The sequence below is a fragment of the Salmo trutta genome, chromosome 8, assembly GCF_901001165.1.
Source record: "Salmo trutta chromosome 8, fSalTru1.1, whole genome shotgun sequence".
In the NCBI taxonomy this organism is placed as follows: Eukaryota; Metazoa; Chordata; class Actinopteri; order Salmoniformes; family Salmonidae; genus Salmo; species Salmo trutta.
Genome location: NC_042964.1, coordinates 19,583,424 through 19,606,916, shown reverse-complemented (window position 1 = coordinate 19,606,916; position 23,493 = coordinate 19,583,424). Strand labels below are relative to the sequence as shown.

At 44.2% G+C, this 23,493-nt stretch overlaps 1 protein-coding gene across 2 annotated transcripts; it reads right to left on the bottom strand.

Annotated features, from left to right (window-relative positions):
• On the bottom strand, positions 1–19,704 carry mmp14a (matrix metallopeptidase 14a (membrane-inserted)). 2 transcript variants are annotated; one of them, XM_029760301.1, is made up of 11 exons: positions 19,519–19,704; positions 19,179–19,278; positions 7,490–7,638; positions 6,938–7,060; positions 6,325–6,632; positions 5,587–5,748; positions 4,923–5,059; positions 3,073–3,211; positions 2,734–2,884; positions 2,436–2,551; positions 1–1,938 (listed from the first exon to the last, which is right to left on the bottom strand). In XM_029760301.1, the coding sequence occupies exons 2-11, from the start codon at positions 19,272–19,274 to the stop codon at positions 1,616–1,618; spliced, it is 1,704 nt and encodes a 567-aa protein (XP_029616161.1). In that variant the 5' UTR covers positions 19,275–19,278; positions 19,519–19,704; the 3' UTR covers positions 1–1,615. The 2 variants fall into 2 exon arrangements, with proteins under 2 accessions (XP_029616161.1, XP_029616162.1); XM_029760302.1 differs by lacking the exons at positions 19,179–19,278; positions 19,519–19,704 and adding an exon at positions 7,804–7,847.
• Positions 19,705–23,493: the final 3,789 nt, after the last annotated feature.

Here is a 23,493-nt window from a genome sequence, read left to right as displayed (position 1 = left end):
TTTTAGAAAATATTTTTTATTTAATTTTAACTCATGAAATGCAAAAAGGTGAAACAGGCAAAACAATCTAATTCCCTTTTTTATTGATATCATTATCATTATCAATATCATTACCGTTATCATTGTTATTACTAAAACAATTCTACTTCCTTTTTCAATTTGTGTAATACTTAAAAACATTAAGCATCATCAGAATTGCTTATAAATAGTTTTGTTTGATTGTTCTTATATGCCAACCAAGCAATGGGAAAAGTAGTGTTTCAAAAAAAGGAAACGCTTTCAAAGTCGCTCAAGTCCACCACTCAAATGTGAAATTTGGGAGCCATTTTAATGATCTTTGTCACGTTATTGTCTCTGTCCAGCAGGACTCGAAATGACAATGTACAAAAACAACAAACACCATTTACTGTACGACTACACCTGGAGAACAACAACAATAATAATAATAACCATAGTCATAATAATAACAACAACATTTATAACAATGATAGTAACAAAAACATAACAAACACGATAATACATTAGTATTTGGAATGGGTGACATGTAATGAAACTTCACTGCCTTTCCATGGAGTAATATTGAAACTGGCTTTATTGTTGAGCCACTGGCTTTATTGTTGAGCCAAAATGGCTACTTTAATTCCATCCAACTTTGACTGCTTACTGAGACCAGGCTCTGTACCAAGGGCCTGTGCGATTTCAGATACATTTGTAAACTGGGTGGGGAAGCTCCTTTTTTGTAGGATACAAACAGTCTTTGACCCTCTATGACAAGACCTTAGCCTTTCTCACTATGACTCAAGGCAGGAGGGGTGTACAATATGCAACACCTTCACATCTACCCTTCTATCGTCTCATTAGCGGCGAGGGCAGTGCCCATAGCATGCTCCTCGCTATACAACCACAACGATAAGACCATGGTGCTAGCTTGAGCACAGTGAGAGACTGGGGTAAGTATCTTCTCTCACGTGGTAGGAGAAAAGGAAGAGAGAGCTGTTCGTTTGTTTGTGTTCGGCCCTGGATTTCATCATTAGAGCGAACCCAAAAATGAAAGCGCAAAGTAGCTGTGTAAAGGTTTCAAATGTAATTCAGACAGCAGTTCAGCTGGAGTCGTCAAGTAGATGGGATGGAGATTTTAGGAGAGGAAGAATGAGAAAAGATAGAATGGAGGGAGGGACACATGGAGACGTGATAGTAGATTTATTGCAGATGGGGTGTCGACCACACGGAACGTTGATCACGATCATCATCTAATAATTTCCTTCCTTCCTGTTTTGTGTAGGGGTCTGTTCCTAATTTCAAACTCGCAGAGCTGTACATGTAAATAGATAACATACATTTGTCTTTCCTGATTGACTCTCTCTCCTCCCTCCTCCCTGTCCCCCTCCCTCTTTCTCGTCTTCTGGGGCGTATACAAACCAACCAACCAACCCCCATGTCCAACAGCCCTTCCATTACCCCTTCTCTTTTAAAAACCCAACTCCTTTCAACCTACTTTACTCACCCTCATCCTCACCCTTACCCTCCCAAACCCCTATTTCTTTCAATCTTTCAATTCATTCAGTCGCTCTCTCTCTTTCTGTCCCTCTGCCTTCTTCATTCGTTCAGTTCGTCTCTAGACCTTGTCCAGTAGAGATCTCTGGCAGTAGAGGAGACGTCGTGGCGTCCCGTACTTCCTGAAGAACAGCAGGGCTCCCAGAGTGAGGACCACGCAGACCAATAGGAGGAGAGGGATCGCCACGGCCGCTGCCGTGGCCCCGCCTTCTCCCTCCTCCACCTCGATGATGATCACTTCCTCCTCGCCGTCCCGCTTCTTCGGCTCCTCCCCCGCGCAGCCCATCCATTCGCTGAGCACCGACTTGGGGTAGCCCGACTCCACCCTCATGTGCTGGTTGTTGAACTTCCAGTACTTGTTGGCTTTGTAGAAGTAGGTGTAGGCTGGAGAGAATGTTCGAAAAGAGAGAGGGAGGACGAAAGGTCCGATATAAATCTAATTAGAAACTGGGTGGTTTGAGCCCTGAATGCTGATTGGCTGACAGCCGTGGCATATCAGACTGTATACCATGGGTACGGAAAAAAAACCCTCCTGTAATTACGTGGGTAACCAGTTTATAATAGCAATAAGGCACCTCGGGGGCTTGTGATTATTGGCCAATATACCACGGCAATATACCACGGCTGTGTCCAGACACTCCGCGTTGCATTGTGCATAAGATAAACCCTTAGCCGTGGTATATTGGCCATATACCACACCCCCTCGGGCCGTTATTGCTTAATTATGATTACCTTCAGAAATTGCAGTGTGTTGCTGTGGTCTATGATAGCCTCCTCTAATATCACAAAATAACTGTCCTTTTTATCCTTTTGAATTTATATAATGCTCAATGGCACTCTAAAGAGCATCCTCTTTAACATGCACGCCTCGACACACTTACATCCTTCTTCGCTCATGATGGCAGCCTTAATGTTGTCGGGGACACCCTGCCATGTGTTGATGGGTTTGGGGTAGTCTCTGTCCACAGTCTGGGACTCTTCATTGAAACGGTAATACCTGACAGACAGAGAGAGGCAGGTTACGCAGAGGGAAGGGAGAGAGAAAAACAACCAAAAGAGAGGAAGAAAGAAGACGAGAGGGACGGACAGCGGATGAATCTGCTTTTTCGGATAGAAAGGTACACGGGGGGGGAAAAGAAGAAATTAAGAAAGGAATGAAGGATGAAAGACAAGACTCACTTGGTCCCTCTGAAGTAGTATGTCTGTCCGGTGGGGGTGTAGAAGAGGGCAGCGTCCAGCTTGTCTTTGGGCAGCCCTGTGCCCAGCTCCTTCAGAGTCTTAGGGTAACCCTGCTCCATACTGGACTCTGTGAACACCCAGTACTTTTCACCTGGAGGGAGGAAGAGGGAGAGGGAGGGAAGGAGGAGGGGAGAGAAAATCTATAAGCACGCAGATCTGAAAAGGATATACAAACAAAACAACGAGCGACTACCAGTAACTAGAATGGGCTTATCAATGACAACGCAAAACCATCATGCGAAAAACTGAAAAAGACATTGCCAATTGAAGTGAACCTACCCTTGAAAAATACAAATTTGCCATCGTTCCTCTCGTAGGCGGCGTTGATGTTTGGTGGCAGTCCCTTCCAGAAGTGACCGATGGGCATGGGGTAACCCTGGAGCACCTTGTTGTTCCGAACACGCCACAGCCACTTATCCTTCACCAGAAAGACAGAGTGTTTACATAGTGCAGTACACAGACACACATAGGTTCGGTAGTTGAGTGACTTGATGTGCCATTCAGTCCTTCTCAGTGGGTGTAAGTGCATTTACAGTGCATTCGGAAAGTATTCCGACCCCTTGACTTTTCCCACATTTTGTTACGTTACAGCCTTATTCTAAAATGTATGAAAATTTTTTTTGCCCCATCAATCTACACACAATACCCCATAATGACAAAGCGAAAAAAGGTTATTCGAAATGTTAGCATAAAAACAGAAATACCTTATTTACATAAGTATTCAGACCCTTAGCTATGAGACTCGAAAATGAGCTCAGGTGCATCCTGTTTCCATTGATCATCCTTGAGATGTTTCTACAACTTGATTGGAGTCCACCTGTGGTAAATGAAATTGATTGGACATGATTTGGAAAGGCACACACCTGTCTATATAAGGTCCCACAGTTGACAGTGCATGTCAGACCAAAAACCAAGCCATGAGGTCAAAGGAATTGTCCGCAGAGCTCCGAGACAGGATTGTGTCGAGACACAGAAATGGTGAAGGGTACCAAAACATTTCTGCAGTATTGAAGGTCCATAAGAACAGAGTTGCCTCCATAATTTTTAAATGGAAGAAGTTTGGAGCCACCAAGACACTTCCTAGAGCTGGCCGCCCAACCAAACTGAGCAATTGGGGGAGAAGGTCCTTGGTCAGGGAGATGACCAAGAACCCAATGGTCACTCTGACAGAGCTCCAAAGTTCCTCTGTGGAGATGGGAGAACCTTCCAGAAGGACAACCATCTCTGCAGCACTCCACCAATCAGGCCTTTATGGTAGAGTGGCCAGACAGAAGCAACTCCTCAATAAAAGGCACATGACAGCCCGCTTGGAGTTTGCCATAAGGCACCTAAAGACTCTCAGACCATGAGAAACAAGATTCTCTGGTCTGATGAAACCAAGATTGAACTCTTTGGCCTGAATGCCAAGCGTCACGTCTGGAGGAAACCTGGCATCATCCCTACGGTGAAGCATGGTGGTGGCAGCATCATGCTGTGGGATGTTTTTCAGCGGCAGGGACTGGGAGACTAGTCAGGATCGAGGGAAAAATGAACGGCGCAAAGTACAGAGAGATCGTTAATGAAAATCTGCTCTAGAGCGCTCAGGACCTTAGCCTGGGGCGAAGGTTCACCTTCCAACAGGACTACGACCCTAAGCACACAGCCAAGACAACGCAGGAGTGGCTTCGGGACAAGTCTCTGAATGTCCTTGAGTGGCCCAGCCAGAGCCTGGACTTCAGATCTCTGGAGAGACCTGAAAATAGCTATGCAGCAATGCTCCCCATCCAACCTGACAGAGAGAATCTGCAGAGAAGAATGGGAGAAACTCCCCAAATACAGGTGTGCGAAGCTTGTAGCGTCATACCCAAGAAGACTTGAGGCTGTAATCGCTGCCAAACGTGGTTCAACAAAATAAAGGGTCTGAATACTTATGTCAATGTGATATTTCAGTTTTCGCTTTGTCATTATCGGCTGTTGTGTTTGATTGATTAGGAAAAAAACTAACAAAAAACGTAACAAAATATGGAAAATTCAAGAGGTCTGAATACTTTCCGAATACACTATATGCCAATATGTGTGTATTTCTGTGCCATGTGTTTCAGTGTGGTTATGTGTTAGTCTATGTAGTAGTTTATGTGTTCCATATTTACCTTAAAGACAAACATCTCCCCCCTGAGGATGGCGATGGTGTCGAAGTGTCCCTCACAGACATCTGGTCCGTGTCCGGGGTGGTCTGGTTTGGAGGGTCTGGTGGGGCGGGGGGGAGGGGGGGGAGCTCCGGACGACCCTGGGGTCGGACACATTCAAGACAAAATGAGGAAAGACGATAACCGGAGGTGGACTTGAGAGATAATGAGTGAGAACTGAGTTGACAAAATGAATGTGAAGTCCTTCTTTCTGTGAACTAGATAAGAACTTCCCGCCCTTTTAGCATTCCTGAATAATTACAGAGAGACAGTTTGTATTAAATATTGCTGTAACATTCCAGGAACATTGCTAGAACTTCCTAAGAACATTGCTAGAACTTTCTAAGAACATTGCTACCACATTCCATGAAACTACACTCTTAGAAATGAAGGTGCTATCTAGAACCTAAAAGGGTTCTTCGGCTGTTCCCCTGGGTGAACCCTTTTGTTCCAGGTAGAACCCTTTTGAGTTCCATGTAGAACCCTTTCCACAGAGGGTTCTACATGGAACCCAAAATAGTTATACTAGGAACCAAAAAGGATTCTACCTGGAATAAAAAAGGGTTCTCCTATGGGGACAGCTGAAGAACCCTTTCGGAACCCTCTTTGTAAGAGTGTAGGAGTTTACCATAGATTGCCTGGATGCCGTGGCGATCGTCATCAGGCAGCTGGAAGTTCTCTGTGTCCATCCACTGATAGAATGGAGCCATGATGGCAGACGGGTCGTTGGAGTGTTCTAGACCCAGGGCGTGACCCAACTCATGGACCGCCACCAGGAACACATCATTACCTACAGAGGTAGAGAGAGAGAGATAGAGAGTAGAGAGAGAGGAGGAAGAAGCAGGTGGGAAGAGGGAAAAGACAGTTTGAAAAGAGAGTAAATGTAGCACGTTTACCAAACAAAGTACAGACGCGCCCTAACAGTACTGTGTAATTCAGACTGACTGAATTCCGACTTCCAGACAACCCAGTGAAAAACACTCAGGCGTCTATTTTCACTCGCTCCCACTCCCTGTACCTCCTGTATAAGTCTACACCTCTTCTCTTTCCCCCCCTTTCGCTTCTCATCTCCTCTCTCCCCTGGTCTCGCCCCTCTTCCAGCTCTCACTCCTCTTTCTGGTAATCTCTCACCTTCAGAGGAGGCTGGTGGGAGGAGCTATAGGAGGACGGGCTCATGGTAATGGCTGGAATGGGATAAATGGAACGCAGTCAAATGTGGTTTTCACGTGTTTGACACGTTCCATCTGTTCAGTTCCAGCTATTACCATGAGCCCGTCCTCCTATAGCTCCTCCCACCAGCCTCCCCTGCTCACCTTCTCCCTCACTTTCCTCTTCCCCCCTCCTCCCCATTTCCCTTGTCTCTTACCCCCTTGGTCGACGTAGCCGGTAGTCCAGGGTTCGGCATTGTCAAAGTGCGTGTCGCCCCCTATCCCGTTCCCGGGGAAGTACGCGTGGGCCAGGAAGCCGCCCTCGCCATCGAACGGCGTGCTGTCGCCGTGGAAACCCTCGGAGAACGAGAGCATGATGTCAGCGTACTTGTCGACCTTGTCCCTGATGTGGCTGTAAGGGATCTCACGGAAACGGAGAGGGATGGCGGCCTCCCACACCTTAAACGCCCGGCGGATAGCCTCGTATGTGGCGTGTTCCCCAATCTTAGGGGTGTAGTTCTGTATGCTAGGTGAGGGAAAGGAAGGAAATAGCAGATTTGACGTTTTAAAGATAAAATATTTAATAATATCTTCTCAAATGTGTATTGGTTGTGTTTGTGCAACCTTTGCTCGATGCAATGATTCCGTTTTGACTGATTAATATTCCTTAAGAATTCTAGGAGATCTAACAAGTTACTTGAGATAAATATTTTATTTATACTGTATGTGTAATTCTTATATGTGAAAAGTGAACTTTAAAGACTTAAGAGGACGTAAAGCTCACTGCGTATATATTAGCGGTGTTGTAGTAGTAAAGCTGTGTAGTCTTACCTGAAAGTGACATCTTGTTTGTCCCACTTCAGCCCCTGTACGGCGTATCTCTTCCTCCTCAGGTTGCTCTTCAGCTCAGATCCAAACTTGTCTGGTACGCCACAACGCGGCCGCTTCATCGCCCTGGCAACAGCAAGACACACCTGTTTGTTACCTTTACCATGTTACAAACTGTACAATGTCTATATTTTGGGGCGGCAGGGTAGCCTACTGGTTAGAGCGTTGGGCTAGTAACTGAAAGGTTGCAAGTTTGAATCCCCGAGCTGACAAGGTGCAAATCTGTTGTTCTGCCCCACTGTTCATTGGCCATCATTGAAAATAAGAATTTGTTCTTAACTGACTTGCCTAGTTAAATAAAGGTAAAACAAACAAACAAATATCTGAGTAAATCATTAGAGCTTATAAATGGGTTTAGTAATGACATCACTTAAAGTGTTGTGTATACAATTCTCACGGGTACTTTAAAAACAGCCAACAGCATGAATCTTTATCAATAAGTTATGCGCATAATATTTGCATTCTTTGACTTTGTCTTGGTCACCCAGGACTCACTGTAGGGTGTTGGTGTCCATAGATCCGGTGACGGCGAGGCCGTAGAACTTCTGCATGGCTGTGATGGCCGTATTGATGGACTTGGGGGAGCGGATAGCCTGGGCTCGGATGTCCCCTGGGGGCAGGTAGCCATACTGCTGAAGCCACACCTGGGGAGGAGAGAGGAGAGAGGGGAGGGTAGAGACAGTTAGACTCTGGACAATACAATGTCTTTGAAGATAATGGTAGGAAAGGACACACACACACACACACAGATACACACACATCTCTCTCTCTCCCCTCATTCCTCTCTCTCTTTCTCTGGATTTTCCCACCATTTCCATCAGCCAGAAACAACACAGAAACCGACCCAGGATGTCATTGTAAAGAATGTTTTGTGTGTACATGTGTGTCAATATCGGTGGGTGTGCCTGTTTGCCTACTTACGGTGCTTGTCTGAACGTGCGTGTGTGAGGGTGACAGAGGGAGATTGAAAAAGAAAGAACGAGAGAGAGAGAGAGAGAGAGAGAGAGAGAGGGAGAGCGAGAGAGAGAGATCTGGGTGGGTGGATGGGAGTTCAGTATCCAGTGTTTGAATAAACCGATGCAAAGCTGACATTGAACCAAAACCGTGTTGTACCCAGGAACACACACTCCCTTCCTTACAACAGCAAACAGACAGAGATTGGTCAGACTGAACACACACACACACACACACACACACACACACACACACACACACACACACACACACACACACACACACACACACACACACACACACACACACACACACTGAATTATACCAAAAACAATTCTTATTGCAAGAGTTACTACAATGTAATTCCATGTATACACATTAAAAACTTGCTCCTTAGCTTATGCTGGGCATTTTAAAAGGAAATTGTGACTTTGTTGTGGGATTGTAAGGGGAGATGAGGGAAGAGAATCGAGCCGAATAAATCACAGTAGAACCATAAGAAGTTGTAAGAAGGTTGTATGCAAAATAACCATAGGACGACCACGCTCTCACCAAGATGTAAGGAACATATGGTTCTCAGAACGTTATGCGCTAGCTGGGTATGGCGTTTCAGTCAAATGTCTGACCAAGAAGTGCTAAACTTTCACCTGTCTCGCTCTCAAATACAAGAGCAGTCATGCGGAGCTGAGAGAGAGAGAGAGAGAGGAGAGAGAGAGAGAGAGAGAGAGAGAGAGGAGAGAGAGAGAGAGAGAGAGGGAGAGAGAGAGAGAGAGAGAGAGAGCGAGAGAGAGAAAGAAGAGAGAGAGAGAGAGAGAGAGAGAGAGAGAGAGATACTCAGACAAACATCAACCTAATGGAGATGATTCATTCTAGTCCGATGTCATGTTATCAAACATCATGGACAAGTTTGTTTATGTGTGTGTGTGTGTGTGTGTGTGTGTGTGTGTGTGTGTGTGTGTGTGTGTGTGTGTGTGTGTGTGTGTGCGCGCGCTGCACAGACAGGCAGTCAGTGAGTGTCTCAATCTTTTCCACAAATTCAGTCAGTGGAATTACAGAGAATTCTTCTGTAATCCCAGAAAAAACCCAACCCTCTCTCTAACTCATTCCATCTCTCTCTCTATCTCCTTTTCTCTTCAAACCCCCAACCATGTGTGTCTATGTAATAGCATACATTTTATAGTCAGTCGGGTGAATATAGTCAGCCTTCCTTTTTCCTAGAATGTCTCTCATGTCGTTTTAGATGAGAGGCCTTTTTTAATATCGAGAAGAGTTGAATTTAAATGAGGGAGGAAAAAGAGAGGAGTGTAAGAGAGTAAGATTGAGGAAATGGCTGGCTTGTACCTGGGCAGAGATATTACCACACACAGCCACAGCAGACAGGGTGAAAAACAAGGTTCAATTATAGGCTGCAGAGTGAGGTAAACTCTCCCTTCGCTCACGTCAGTACTGCAACCAGCCCCCTCTTTCAGCAAGACCTACACACTGTATCAATCCATCTGGTCCCCACCTCCAACAACCTCTCTCCATGTCTGTATATCTACCTCCCTCCAAGCTCCCTCTCTCTCTCTCTCCATCTTTCTCCCCCCCCCCTCTCTCCATCTCTCTATCTGACTGCTCCTAGTGTGTGCTGCGGCTCCACTGCGGTGATGCGTCTGGCTCTGTGAAAACACTCTCAGCTCAGTCAGGATGAAAAGTTTCCCCCACACCGAGAAGACTCCCTCTCCCCTCGCTCCCCTTCTCTCTCAGTCTACCTCTCCTTCTCTCGCTCTCTATCTTGGTCTCCTCTCTCCCCCACTTGTCCCCCACCCTCTGCTCTCTCCTCTTTCTGCTCTTGCCCCCTCTCCTCTCTCTGCTCTCTCTTTCTATCTCCCAAAGCCTCACATCCCCTCTGACAACGTCAGCTATCCCATCATGCAACTCTCCTCTGGAACTCCCAGCAGCAGTTCCAGTCAAAGGTTCTATTTAGTAGGACTTCTACGTCGCTTATTGCCAGTTTCGGGGTAACTACAAACCCATGTGTGTGTGGTCATAGCCTAGGGTCATGTAACTGCGATTTTAGTAAACAGACGCAAGCCCCTATAAGTTACGCAATTTGCAGCGATTCATACATTCTAAGGAAATGCATTTCAACAAAGACAGGCTGTGTAACCTGCAAAATAAAATCATGAGTAGATTGATGACAAATATAGATCCGTTCCAACATTAGTAACATCTGTCATTCATTTAAACCAGCAGATAGTGATTCCAGATGTGACTAATAATGCCATCACATCAAATGATATGACAAGTCAGATCAGGTGCCACTATTGGTCAGACACTCATGAAAGTATTAGTCACCCTGAGGATGAAGTAGCCTGATAATGTACTAGTACCTACTGTATACTACCAGGGATGTGAAACTTTGATGGGGGTGCCCCCCCCCCCCCTCTATTTTTTGTTGTTGCAGTTTTTCTGCTAATTTTCTGCAATTCTACAAAACGTTCCATAAGGTGGAGGCAAATGTTTGCCGTTTTTAATATGATAACTGATGATCAATGGGCCCAAGCCCAGTTGGTAATTTGACCATGCTTACTGCAAGTTTAAATAGCTGGCCTCTAGACTAACTTACCAATATATACCATAAGGTATTTAGCAAGAAGCAATTCTGCCAAGCGTGAAGATACTGCAGATATTTGGGTTTCAAGCAAACTGAAAAGAGCTGTCTTCAGTCCTCTCAGTCAGCCCTCTCAGTCCACATGTCTTTTATAGTGGATCTGGTTTTCTTTAGGCAGTGGAATTAGTGGTATCTTTTCCCGACTCTCTTTTTTAATAGTTCACTGATGCTGAGAGAGACAGAGAGAGCGAGAGAGAAGAAAAAAACGGAGAAAAGGAAAATAAAACGTTAATTGGGATTGACGTATGGAACGACAATGAAGGAAAGTGAGAAAGAAACGGGGGATGAAGATGTTTAAAAAATAGAATAATTAAATAAGAAAAGGGTCAGAAAATAGGGGACAGGAGTATTAAAGTTGAATTTTATATTGAGGGAGACGGAGTAGACTGAGTCAGTTGTTCCCCTTCAGACGGTGCCAACGGAAAAAACAGACACCAGAGTTTGGTCGTAAGCGGCTCAGTCTGAGAGACACATTAGCCTCCCTGGCCTCCTAGTGTGGCGTCCCCACATCTCTGACCCATTTCAACCTGAACCAGCGCTACACGCTAATGCTAACTAACTAATGCTAACTAAAGTACTTTTACTGTATATACACGCGTAATACAATGTAGAATACCTGTGTTCTAGGCTAAAGGAGCGTCCATTTACAACATAATTATACACTTGGCTACTCTTAGGCCTATCCCTCAAGTGGCCACGATGGCCGAGTCAACACTGGACGCTAGCTTGCACATGCCTCCAGTCTACACAATTACACCCAACCAAACCGTAGGTGTCCTATGCATATTGTTTCAAAGCCTATGAGTTCAGTTTATGAGCCTCAATTTCCTAACCTGGGTTCATATAGGGATGTAACGATTCACCGATACACATCGGTCCCTGATGAAATAGTTTAAGATATGAGTGCATAAGTCCGGGGGGCCCCAAACCGATCATGCATCGGTAAGAAAATCCATTCAAACATTACAAATCGTCGGTTTGCAATTCTTTCTACCTTCCGAAAATACCTCTCATCTTTTGTGACAACTGCGTCCTCTCCTTCAGGGTTGAACTGAGCACGTAATTATGTTGACAGTCATTGATCTACAAGTCACTTTGCATACCAAACGACCCCAGGCAATATCAGTGGTCTAGTCAAACTGCTTGATGTGCGCAGTTTGCTACATGCTGATCAGGGCTTACATTAGATTTGATTTTGATTGTTCAGGTTCACCATCGGCAATAGTTTTGGTAGTTTTGCTTGAAACAATCAGTATATGTGGTCATTTTGAGACATACAGGGTAAAGTTGATCATTTCATTACGAGGACTGCAAATCCCTTTTAGTAGGTGCACTGCATAGTCGAACATCTTCTACCTGCACTGCATGGTCAAACTTTTTCTACCTGCACTGCATGGTCGAACTTTTTCTACCTGCACTGCATGGTCAAACCTTTTCTACCTGCACTGCATGGTCGAACTTTTTCTACCTGCACTGCATAGTCAAACTTTTTCTACCTGCACTGCATGGTCGAACTTTTTCTACCTGCACTGCATGGTCAAACCTTTTCTACCTGCACTGCATGGTCAAACTTTTTCTACCTGCACTGCATGGTCAAACTTTTTCTACCTGCACTGCATGGTCGAACTTTTTCTACCCGCACTGCATAGTCGAACATCTTCTACCTGCACTGCATGGTAAAACTTTTCTACCTACCTTGCATGGGCGAACATTTTCTACCTGCACTGCATGGTTAAACTTTTCTACCTGCACTGCATGGTCGAACATGCGCTACCTGCACTGCATAGTCAAACTTTTCTACCTGCACTGCATGGTCGAACATTTTCTACCTGCACTGCATGGTCAAACTTTTTTCTACCTGCACTGCATGGTCGAACTTTTCTACCTGCACTGCATGGTCAAACCTTTTCTACCTGCACTGCATGGTTAAACTTTTCTACCTGCACTGCATGGTCGAACATGTGCTACCTGCACTGCATAGTCAAACTTTTCTACCTGCACTGCATGGTCGAACATTTTCTACCTGCACTGCATGGTCAAACTTTTTTCTACCTGCACTGCATGGTCGAACTTTTCTACCTGCACTGCATGGTCAAACCTTTTCTACCTGCACTGCATGGTCAAACTTTTACTACCTGCACTGCATGCTACCTGCACTGCATGGTCAAACTGTTTCTACCTGCACTGCATGGTCAAACCTTTTCTACCTGCACTGCATGGTCAAACTTTTACTACCTGCACTGCATGCTACCTGCACTGCATGGTCAAACTGTTTCTACCTGCACTGCATGGTCGAAGCAGGATAGTCCATCAACTTCCAAACAGTCTAAACCTGTGGTTCCCAAACTTTTTATAGTCCCGTACCCCTTCAAACATTCAACCTCGAGCTGCGTACTGCACCAGGGTCAGCGCACTCTCAAATGTTGTTTTTTGCCATCAATGTAAGCCTGCCACACACACACTATACAATACATTTATTAAACATAAGAATGAGTGTGAGTTTTTGTCACAACCCGGCTCGTGGGAAGTGACAAAGAGCTCTTATTGGCCCAGGGCACAAATAATAATATAATAAAATAATATAATTATTTAGCCATCTTACATATAAAACTTTATCTGTTCATCAAAAATTGTGAATAAGTCACCACAGGTTAATGAGAAGGGTGTGCTTGAAAAGATGCACATAACTCTGCAATGTTGGGTTGTATTGGAGAGAGTCTCAGTCTTTTTCCCCACACAGTCTGTGCCTGTATTTAGTTTTCATGCTAGTGAGGGCCGAGAGTCCACTCTCATATAGGTACGTGGTTGCAAAGGGCATCAGTGTCTTAACAGCGCGATTTGCCAAGGCAGGATACTCTGAGCACAGCCCAATCCAGAAATCTGGCAGTGGATTCTGATTAAATTCAATTTTCACATAAGCGCTTGCTGCAATTTCGATGAGGCTCTCTTGTTCAGAGATCGGTAAGTGGACTGGAGGCAGGGCATGAAAGGGATAACGAATCCAGTTGTTTGTGTCATCCGTTTCAGGAAAGTACCTGCGTAATTGCCCACCCAACTCACTCAGGTGTTTCGCTATATCACATTTGACATTGTCTGTAAACTTGAGTTAATTTGCACACATAAACAATACAATGATGGAAAGACCTGTGTGTTGTCCTTGTTAATGCAGACAGAGAAGAGCTCCAACTTCTTAATCATAGCCTCAATTTTGTCCCGCACATTGAATATAGTTGTGGAGAGTCCCTGTAATCCTAGATTCAGATCATTCAGGTGAGAAAAAACATCACCCAGATAGGCCAGTCGTGTGAGAAACTCGTCATCATGCAAGCAGTCAGACAAGTGAAAATTATGGTCAGTAAAGAAAACTTAAAGCTCGTCTCTCAATTTAAAAAAAAAACGTGTCAATACTTTGCCCCTTGACAACCAGCCTTCTGTACGTTGTAAAAGTGTTACATGGTCGCTGCCCATATCATTGCATAGTGCAGAAAATACACGAGAGTTCAGGGGCCTTGCTTTAACAAAGTTAACCATTTTCACTGTAGTATCCAAAACGTCTTTCAAGCGGTCAGGCATTCCCTTGGCAGCAAGAGCCCCTCGGTGGATGCTGCAGTGTACCCAAGTGGCGTCAGGAGCAACTGCTTGCACATGCGTTGTCTCCCTGTCATGGCTTTTGCGCCATCAGTACAGATACCAACACATCTTAACTACCAAAGTCCATTTGGTGTCACAAAGCTGTCCAATACTTAAAAAATATCCTCCACTGTTGTCCTGTTTTCCAGTGGATTGCAGAAGAGGATGTCTTCCTTAATTGACCCCACATAAACGTTAACAGACATATACCAGGAGCTGTGCCAGGCCCGCCACGTCTGTTGACTCATCCAGCTGTAACACATAGAATTCACTGGCTTGTATGTGAAGCAGTAACTGCTTCAAAACATCTCCTGCCATGTCACTGATGCGTCATGAAACAGTGTTTGATGAAAAACTCCTGTGGCTTATTTTTCAAATTGGCATGTTTTGTTTCTAAATGTCTGCGCAAGAGTGAAGGTTTCATCGAGTTGTGAGATAGTAATTTTGCACATATAACACACTGTGGCTGAGGAAAGGCACTACTCCCAATATAAGTAAACACCAAATCAATGTAGTTCTCATCATATTTGCGCCTCTTCGATGGTCCAACGTCCCTGTCTGTCGTTCGGTGCTTTCCTGAGTAAGGGGGCAGTAGCTCTTCGGCTGCATGAGATTCACAACTGTCAGTGTCCATGCTAGCTGGGCTAACAGCAAATGTAGAATGACTGATGCTAGCATTGGATGTGCTCGTGGAAGCAGAACAACTTGTCGTCTACAGGTGTAGATGTAGTACTGCTGGTAGTAGCAGTACTTCCAGTAGAGCTGGTATGTGTCTCTATGGACGTGGGCCTTACTTTACTGAACCATTTATCCATTTTCGAGCAAATGGAATGAGCAGCAGCTACGTTTGGCTACATACGGACCGTTAGTGGAATTCCTGCGAGAGAGTAACGGTTAATGTGATTGGATGTTAATTATTTGTCTAGGCTACCTGTATTTGGCATTGTGTTGTTATTTTGTTGAACACTAGACGGTTTCATTTTATTTTTGGCAGTGAAACGAGGCTACTCGGGCGAGAAAAAAAACTCAACCAAATGTATAGTCCCATTGGAAAATATAAATGGACTGTTTGAAAATGTGAAGATTTGTTTTTTATAATAATAATTTTTTTAACATAAAAATAAATTATTTGGCGTACCCCCGACGGCATTGCAGGTACCCTGGGGGTAGTTTGGGAGTACCTGGTCTATACCATTTGATTATGAGACGGGGTTACATAAAGTTGTGCTATATATTCATTGGCTATGTCATAGCTATTTTTTAAAGATAAATATTGATACATTAATTGCTCTAACACTTTTAATCTGCACAAATTAATTTGTGGTTGATGGGGGGGGGGTGGATTCCCAGTTTCCGTTATGGCTCAGCTCAGGTGCCTATACACCACATAGACATAATTTACACACACACACACACACACACACACACACACACACACACACACACACACACACACACACACACACACACACACACACACACACACACAAGTCAGCTCAGACAGATCCAGCTCAGAGAGGCCCTGCTCAGAGAGGCCCTGCTCAGAGAGGCCCTGCTCAGAGAGGCCCAGCTCAGAGAGGCCCAGCTCAGAGAGGCCCTGCTCAGAGAGGCCCTGCTCAGAGAGGCCCTGCTCATGAGCTCCATCAGCAGCAGATTATAATTTAGAATGGAAAATGACTGTGTTTATGCATCGAATCGCATCGCATCGATTCATACCGAATCGCTTCAAACTAAAACATATTGTTCCTGTATCATACTGGAGCCCGTGTATATAGATACATATCGAATCGTCTTGAAAGGGAAAGTTGCAAATCCCTTAATCATCTGGGCCACGAAGGCTAAATTCTATGTCTACTGTTATACAAATAATGGGTTCTAGGATGAAAACTGCCAGGAGAGCACTTGAGGGTAATGGATAAACACACCATCTCTCCATAGACATCCATTGGTTGGTTTGTTTTCCCTGTGGCAGATAGATTAACTGAATATTTTCCTGCCTGAAAATGTTTAAGTGACAGTGAGCACTTGTAGAACAGCATGCGCCAGCACTTTTCCAACAGGGTGCTTCAACCATACAAAAACAACCCAGACTAACCATAGAAATATAATCAATAGAGCAGACATTCCCATTCAAGTGAATGCTCTGTGATGGGTGGATTGGCAACAATATTGAGTATACCGATCATAGAAATAGAACTATTCATTCTATTTCTATGGTACCCACACTGTCCATTTAAAAAAAATGTATTTAACCTTTATTTAACTAGGCAAGTCCGTTAAGAACAAATTCTTATTTACTATGACTGTCTAGGAACAGTGGGTTAACTGCCTTGTTCAGGGGCAGAATTTTTACCTTGTCAGCTCGGGGATTCAATCTAGCAACCTTTCGGTTACTGGCTCAACACTCTAACCACTAGGCTACCTTCCGCCCCAAATTACTGTGGTCTGAGAATGTATCCCGTTCTAGTATTTATATTTATATGGGCCCAACCCATTTGGGAATGGACCCCTGGCACGATCTCTTCCCTGTGATCCCGAGACATGCTAGTCACCTTGCCTCCAGATGTCTGCTGTTATCGTGTTTGAAAAAAACTTCAAGGACTTGCAGATTCAGACATATGTTGCGGAGATCTGTGAAATGGATCGTCTCATTTTCATTCCTTTCCACTTCCATTGGCTAAGATAAAGTCCCACCAGCAATTTTATAAAAGTGAGACAAGGTGTTTTTGTTAATAAAAGTGAATCAAATTAAATAAAAGGAGATTTTTTTCTTGGATTTATAGTATGTGCACAATGTAATGTACATATATAGAGTAAAGAGATATTTTGTGATGTATAGCTCTTTTTGTTAGAATCCCATTTCAAAAAGCGCAGCTCGATCTTAAGAGAAGCCCATGACTGTGAATATTTGCTAAGATATTCTCCTCACTCATCACAGCTTTAAGTTAAATTGTAGGCTTAGCCTCCCTGGCCTATCAAGTTGGACTCCGCGGGCAGTGACTTAATACTAAATCACTAAAAGGAATGTCCGAAAATTCTACTCCTACTTAGTTCTGTGCTTTCATACCGTAAATCAGAATTTGTCAGCATAAAATCAACATCCCATCCTCTCATCTCAACCCTATCCATTATTTAGCCTATGCGTCACTCTCGTGCTCTGTTCTTTTATCCCTCCCACACAACAGACGTCGTATTCATCATAGGTTGCCGTTACATACAGTGTACTACACACAGGTGATGTAAACCAGAAACCGTTAATTAGTGATAATCCCATCTTCCATCATTGGCTGCTCTGGGCAGAGTAGGTAGAAGTTTCCCTCAACTGCTGTTCCGGGGTCAGATTTTTCCATCTTGTTTATGGCATTCCTTGGGATTTGGGGTTGGGTAATCTGCCTACTCCTGTAGGAGCATGGGCAAATTTGATGGGCCTTCGGGTGGCATTATGGGTAGGATTTGGAATGGGTAAACTGAGCCTAGATCTGTCATGGACCCAGCATCAACATCTGCAGTCTTATTGTGACAGTGTGCATGCTTTATTACTGTCTCAGTGTTGTGTGTGCAGTTATTACACTATTATCACAGGGTTATAGATGTTGTATTGATTGGTCCACTAAACTGTGGCCTGATAAATGGAGAGTCTCCCGGGCATTTCTGACTGACGGTGCAACCAGTGGTTGACCATGTCTGGCTGACTGCATAAAGAATAGGGTGCCATTTCGGCCGTCCACCATGTCTGGCTGGCTCAGACACCAGCTGTTTGTGGTCACTGAGTCAGGACCTGAGTTCTTCCAAGCATCCTGTCTTTCTTAATAAGAACAACCTCTATGTGTAGACCAGGGAGGGCCAGCACTGAAAAGACTAGGAGAAATGCATGAGCACCTTTGGATACCTTTGACTTGGCCATTGGCTATTGCAGTCATGGCTAATGTTGGTTATTCTTGATGGTTTGGGATGTATCTAAAAGCACACTGGGATGGGTAGATAGAGAGATCTGGAATTCTTGAAGAACAGATCTAGAATTAACCCAACTCAGAGGCATCATGTCACCTAATAATTTTGAAGGGACACTTTGACACAATATAGTGTTTGTGTAGGCTATACTTTAGTAGTGTCCCACCAGTTCCAATGGGTATGATGCCTCTGTTGCGCCAGACAGTCTTCGTGTCCAGTTTGCTAAAAGAGAGAACAGCTTCCTCTCCATTTACATTTTAGTCATTCAGCAGACGCTCTTGTCCAGAGCGACTTACAGTAGTGAATGCATACATTTCATTTCATGCATTTTTTAAATATTTTTTTTATATATTTTTTTGTACTGGCCCCCCGTGGGAATCGAACCCACAACCCTGGCGTTGCACACACCACGCTGGCGTTGCAAACACCATGCTCTACCAACTGAGCCACAGGGAAGACAGTCTCCAGTCTCTCTCTACCATAACTCAGTACAGATGAAAACCATTACCCCCCCCCCCCCCCCCCGCCCACACACACACACACACACACACACACACACACACAACCACAGCCCCCAGGTTCTTAGAACAAAGCAGCTGACGTGAATTTTCACAACTCTGTACTCCCCCAACGCTTTTACCCCTTCTCACTTCTTTCTCTTTTAAACCACAAAATCAGTCATGTTATTTTTCTGGCTATTATTTGCATTTTCATCTCTTTTTCAGATTCTACCGAAATGTTCACTGGTTTTAACCTTGCCTTTCAATTGCCCTCAATTTAAAGATCATGCCACCCCATCATGAAAGACCAAGAGAAAGAAAATAGTGCCAATTATGAAGACTGGTACAGAAACTAGACACTATTGGCAATAACACATAGTAGTTGATATATACTCCCATCCTTCCAGTATAAACCTTAAGCAATGTCTGTCTTATTATACTTTTAAATAGTTCTTAAATAGTTTTTGAGTTTCTGCATGTTGTCTTAATGATTTACCTCTGCTTTTACTTCGTTTTCCGTTGAAACAACTCCAAAGAACAGTCCGCACGTCAGCGTCAGGAGCTGGATCACCTTCTCAAGCCGGGGTAACATTCCTCTATATGTGCGAGTTACCCAAAAAAATAGGAGATATAGAGAACCTCACAACGGGATTGCTTCTATTGGTTTTCCACGTTATCAATTATAATCCGTCGGGATGATCTTTAAAAACCAAAATAATATGCCACTAATATGCCCTCATGGATACTTTCTTGCCACACTTCAAATTCTACACAACAAATCCTTTGTGGTAGCAAAAATCATTAAATACATGTAACAAATATATATATAATCTTACAAATCTGTTCAAAAACTCAAATCCAGATGTTGGTGGAAAAAAATCGCTGCAATCTCAGCGCTTCATAGTTCCTCTCTCTTTTGTCCCCCCAAATTATTTTCTTTATTTCCCTCTATTTTGACATCGCTCTCTGACGTGTGGACGTGGTTGTGCTAGCTAGTCGGAACTAGGAAATTCGGGAATGTCCGACTTGCTGATTCGTTGAACGTGGCACGTGTATAACTACAACCAGTTAGCAAATCTGACATTTACGAGTTTCCTAGTTCCAACAAGTTATAGAAACGCGACAAGAGTCCTTCAACAGACAAGATAGATAGATATATATATAGAGAGAGAGACTTTAGCTATTTGCACATAGTTACAACACTGCATATAGCCATAACATGACATTTGAAATATCTCTATTCCTTTGGAACTTTTGTGAGTGTAATGTTTACTGTATATTTTTGATTTTTGATTTCATTTTTTTTTCATTTTTTTTCTTCTTTTTAACCTTTATTTAACTAGGCAAGTCAGTTAAGAACAAATTCTTATTTACAATGACGGCCTACACGCTGGGCCATTTGTGTGCCTCCCTGGTTGTGATACAGCCTGGATTGTGATTCTAGGGTTGTGATACTTGCTTTGGCAATGTAAACATATGTTTCCCATGCCAATAAGGCCATTTAATTGAATTGAGAGAGAGAGTTCCTCCATCTCCACCCAATCCATCCAATCCACCTTTCCAGAAACAAGTCTCTCACCGTTTCTGCTTGTTATAGACCACCTTCTGCCCCCAGCTGTGCCCTGGATACCATATGTGAATTGATTGCCCCCCATCTATCTTCAGAGCTCGTACTGTTAGGTGACCTAAACTGGGACATGCTTAACACCCCGGCCGTCCTACAATCTAAGATAGATGCCCTCAATCTCACACAAATTATCAATGAACCTACCAGGTACAACCCCAAATCCGTAAACACGGGCACCCTCATAGATATCATCCTGTCACGTCCTGACCAGTAAAGGGGTTATTTGTTATTGTAGTTTGGTCAGGACGTGGCAGGGGGTGTTTGTTTTATGTGGTTCGGGGTTTGTTGGGATATGTTCTTATGTAAGAGGGGTGTTTGTTTTATGTGTTCTGGGGTTTTTGGGTATTGTTCTATGTTTTGTATTTCTATGGTTTTTCTATGTTGTGTATTTCTTTGTTGGCCTGGTATGGCTCTCAATCAGGAACAGCTGTACATCGTTGTTGCTGATTGGGAGTCATACTTAGGTAGCCCTTTTTTCACCTATCTTTTGTGGGAAGTTGTTTTTGCACTGCTGTGTTTAGCCTGCAAGACTGCTTGTTTTCTTGTGTTGTTGTTGTCTTGTAATTAAGTGTCTCAATAAAAGTAAATATGAGCACTCAACCCGCTGCACCTTGGTCTACTCCATACGACGACCGTTACACATCCTGACCAACCTACCCACTAAATACACTTCTGCTGTCTTCAACCAGGATCTCAGTGATCACTGCCTCATTGTCTGCATCCGTAATGGGTCTGCGGTCAAACGACCACCCCTCATCAGTGTCAAACACTCCCTAAAACACTTCAGCGAGCAGGCCTTTCTAATCGACCTGGCCCGGGTATCCTGGAAGGATATTGACCTCATCCCGTCAGTAGAGGATGCTTGGTTATTCTTTAAAAGTGCTTTCCTCACCATCTTAAATAAGCATGCCCCATTCAAAAAATCTAGAACCAAGAACAGATATAGCCCTTGACCTGACTCCAGACCTGACTGCCCTTGACCAGCACAAAAACATCCTGTGGTGTGCTGCATTCGCATCCAATAGCCCCCGCGATATGCAACTTTTCAGGGAAGTTAGAAACCAATATACACAGGCAGTTAGTTAAGCAAAGGCTAGCTTTTTCAAACAGAAATGTGCATCCTGTAGCACAAACTCCAAAACGTTCTGGGATAAGAGCACCTCCTCCCAGCTGCCCACTGCACTGAGGCTAGGAAACACTGTCACCACCAATAAATCCACGATAATTGAGAATTTCAAGAAGCATTATTCTATGGCTGGACTTGCTTTCCACCTGGCTAACCCTACCCCGGTCAACAGCCCTGCACCCCCCACAGCAACTTTCCCAAGCCTCCTCCATTTCTCCTTCACCCAAATCCAGATAGCTGATGTTCTGAAAGAGTTGCAAAATCTGGACCCCTACAAATCAGCTGGGCTAGACAATCTGGACCCTCTCTTTGTAAAATTATCCGCTGCAATTGTTGCAACCCCTATTACTAGCCTGTTCTACCTCTCTTTCATATCGTCTGAGATCCCCAAAGATTGGAAAGCTGCTGCGGTCATCCCCCTCTTCAAAGGGGGAGACACTCTAGACCCAAACTGGTACAGACCTATATCTATCCTACACTGCCTTTCTAAGGTCTTCGAAAGCCAAGGTAACAAACAGATCACCGACCATTTTGAATCCCACCGTACCTTCTCCGCTATGCAGTCTGGTTTCCGAGCTGGTCATGGGTGCACCTCAGCCACGCTCAGGGTCTTAAACGATATCATAACCGCCATCGATAAAAGACAATACTGTGCAGCCGTATTCATCGACCTGGCCTTTCGAGTCTGTCAATCACCACATTCTTATCGGCAGACTCAACCGCCTTGGTTTCTCAAATGACTGCCTCGCCTGGTTCAACAACTACTTCTCAGACAGAGTTCAGTGTGTCAAATCGGAGGGCCTGTTGTCCGGACCTCTGGCAGTCTCTATGGGGGTGTAACAGGGTTCAATTCTCGGGCCAACTCTTTTCTCTGTTTCCATCAATGATGTCGCTCTTGCTGCTGGTGATTCTCTGAGCCACCTCTACGCAGACAACACCATTCTGTATATTTCTGGCCCTTCTTTGGACACTATGTTAACTAACCTCCAGACAGGCTTCAATGCCATACAACTCTCCTTCCGTGGCCTCCAACTGCTCTTAAATGCAAGTAAAACTAAATGCATGCTCTTCAACCGATTGCTGCCCGCACCTGCCCGCTCGTCCAGCATCACTACTCTGGACGGTTCTGACTTAGAATATGTGGACAAATACAAATACCTAGGTCTCTGGTTAGACTGTAAACTCTCCTTCCAGACTCACATTAAGCATCTCCAATCCAAAATTAAATCTAGAATCAGCTTCCTAATTCGCAACAAAGCATCCTTCACTCATGCTGCCAAACATACCCTTGTGAAACTGACTATCCTACCGATCCTTGACTTTGGAGATGTCATTTACAAAATAGCCTCCAACACTCTACTCAGCAAATTGGATGTAGTCTATCCCAGTGCCATCCGTTTTGTCTCCAAAGTCCCATATATTACCCACCACTGTGACCTGTATGTTCTCGTTGGCTGGCACTCGCTTCATATTCGTCGCCAAACCCACTGGCTCCAGGTCATCTATTAGTCTTTGCTAGGTAAAGCCCCGCCTTATCTCAGCTTACTGGTCACCATAGCAGCACCCACCCGTAGCAGCACGCGCTCCAGCAGGTATATTTCACTGGTCACCCCCAAAGCCAATTCCTCCTTTGGCCACCTTTCCTTCCAGTTCTCTGCTGCCAATGACTGGAACTAATTGCAAAAATCACTGAAGCTGGACACCCATATCTCCCTCACTAACTTTAAGCATCAGCTGTCAGAGCAGCTCACAGATCATTGCACCTGTACATAGCCCATCTGTAAATAGCCCATCCAACTACCTCATCACCTCATCTCCATATTGTTATTTCTTTTTTTGCTCCTTTGCACCACAGTATCTCTACTTACACATTCATCTTCTGCACATCTATCACTCCAGTGTTTAAATGCTAAATTGTAATTACTTCGCCAATACGGCCTATTTATTGCCTTACCTCCCTAATCTTACCTCATTTGCACACACTGTATATAGATGTTTTTTATATTGTGTTATTGACTGTACGTTTGTTTATTCCATGTGTAACTCTGTGTTGTTGTT

Excerpts from the sequence above, each read along its gene's own strand:
- mmp14a (XM_029760301.1), bottom strand. The coding sequence starts at position 19,274 with ATGTTACCCCGGCTTGAGAAGGTGATCCAGCTCCTGACGCTGACGTGC. Across the intron at positions 5,749-6,324 it reads CGGCTACGTCGACCAAGGGG|GTAATGATGTGTTCCTGGTG; the intron begins GTAAGAGACAAG and ends CTACCTCTGTAG. Across the intron at positions 1,939-2,435 it reads CATCATGAGCGAAGAAGGAT|CCTACACCTACTTCTACAAA; the intron begins GTAAGTGTGTCG and ends CATTCTCTCCAG.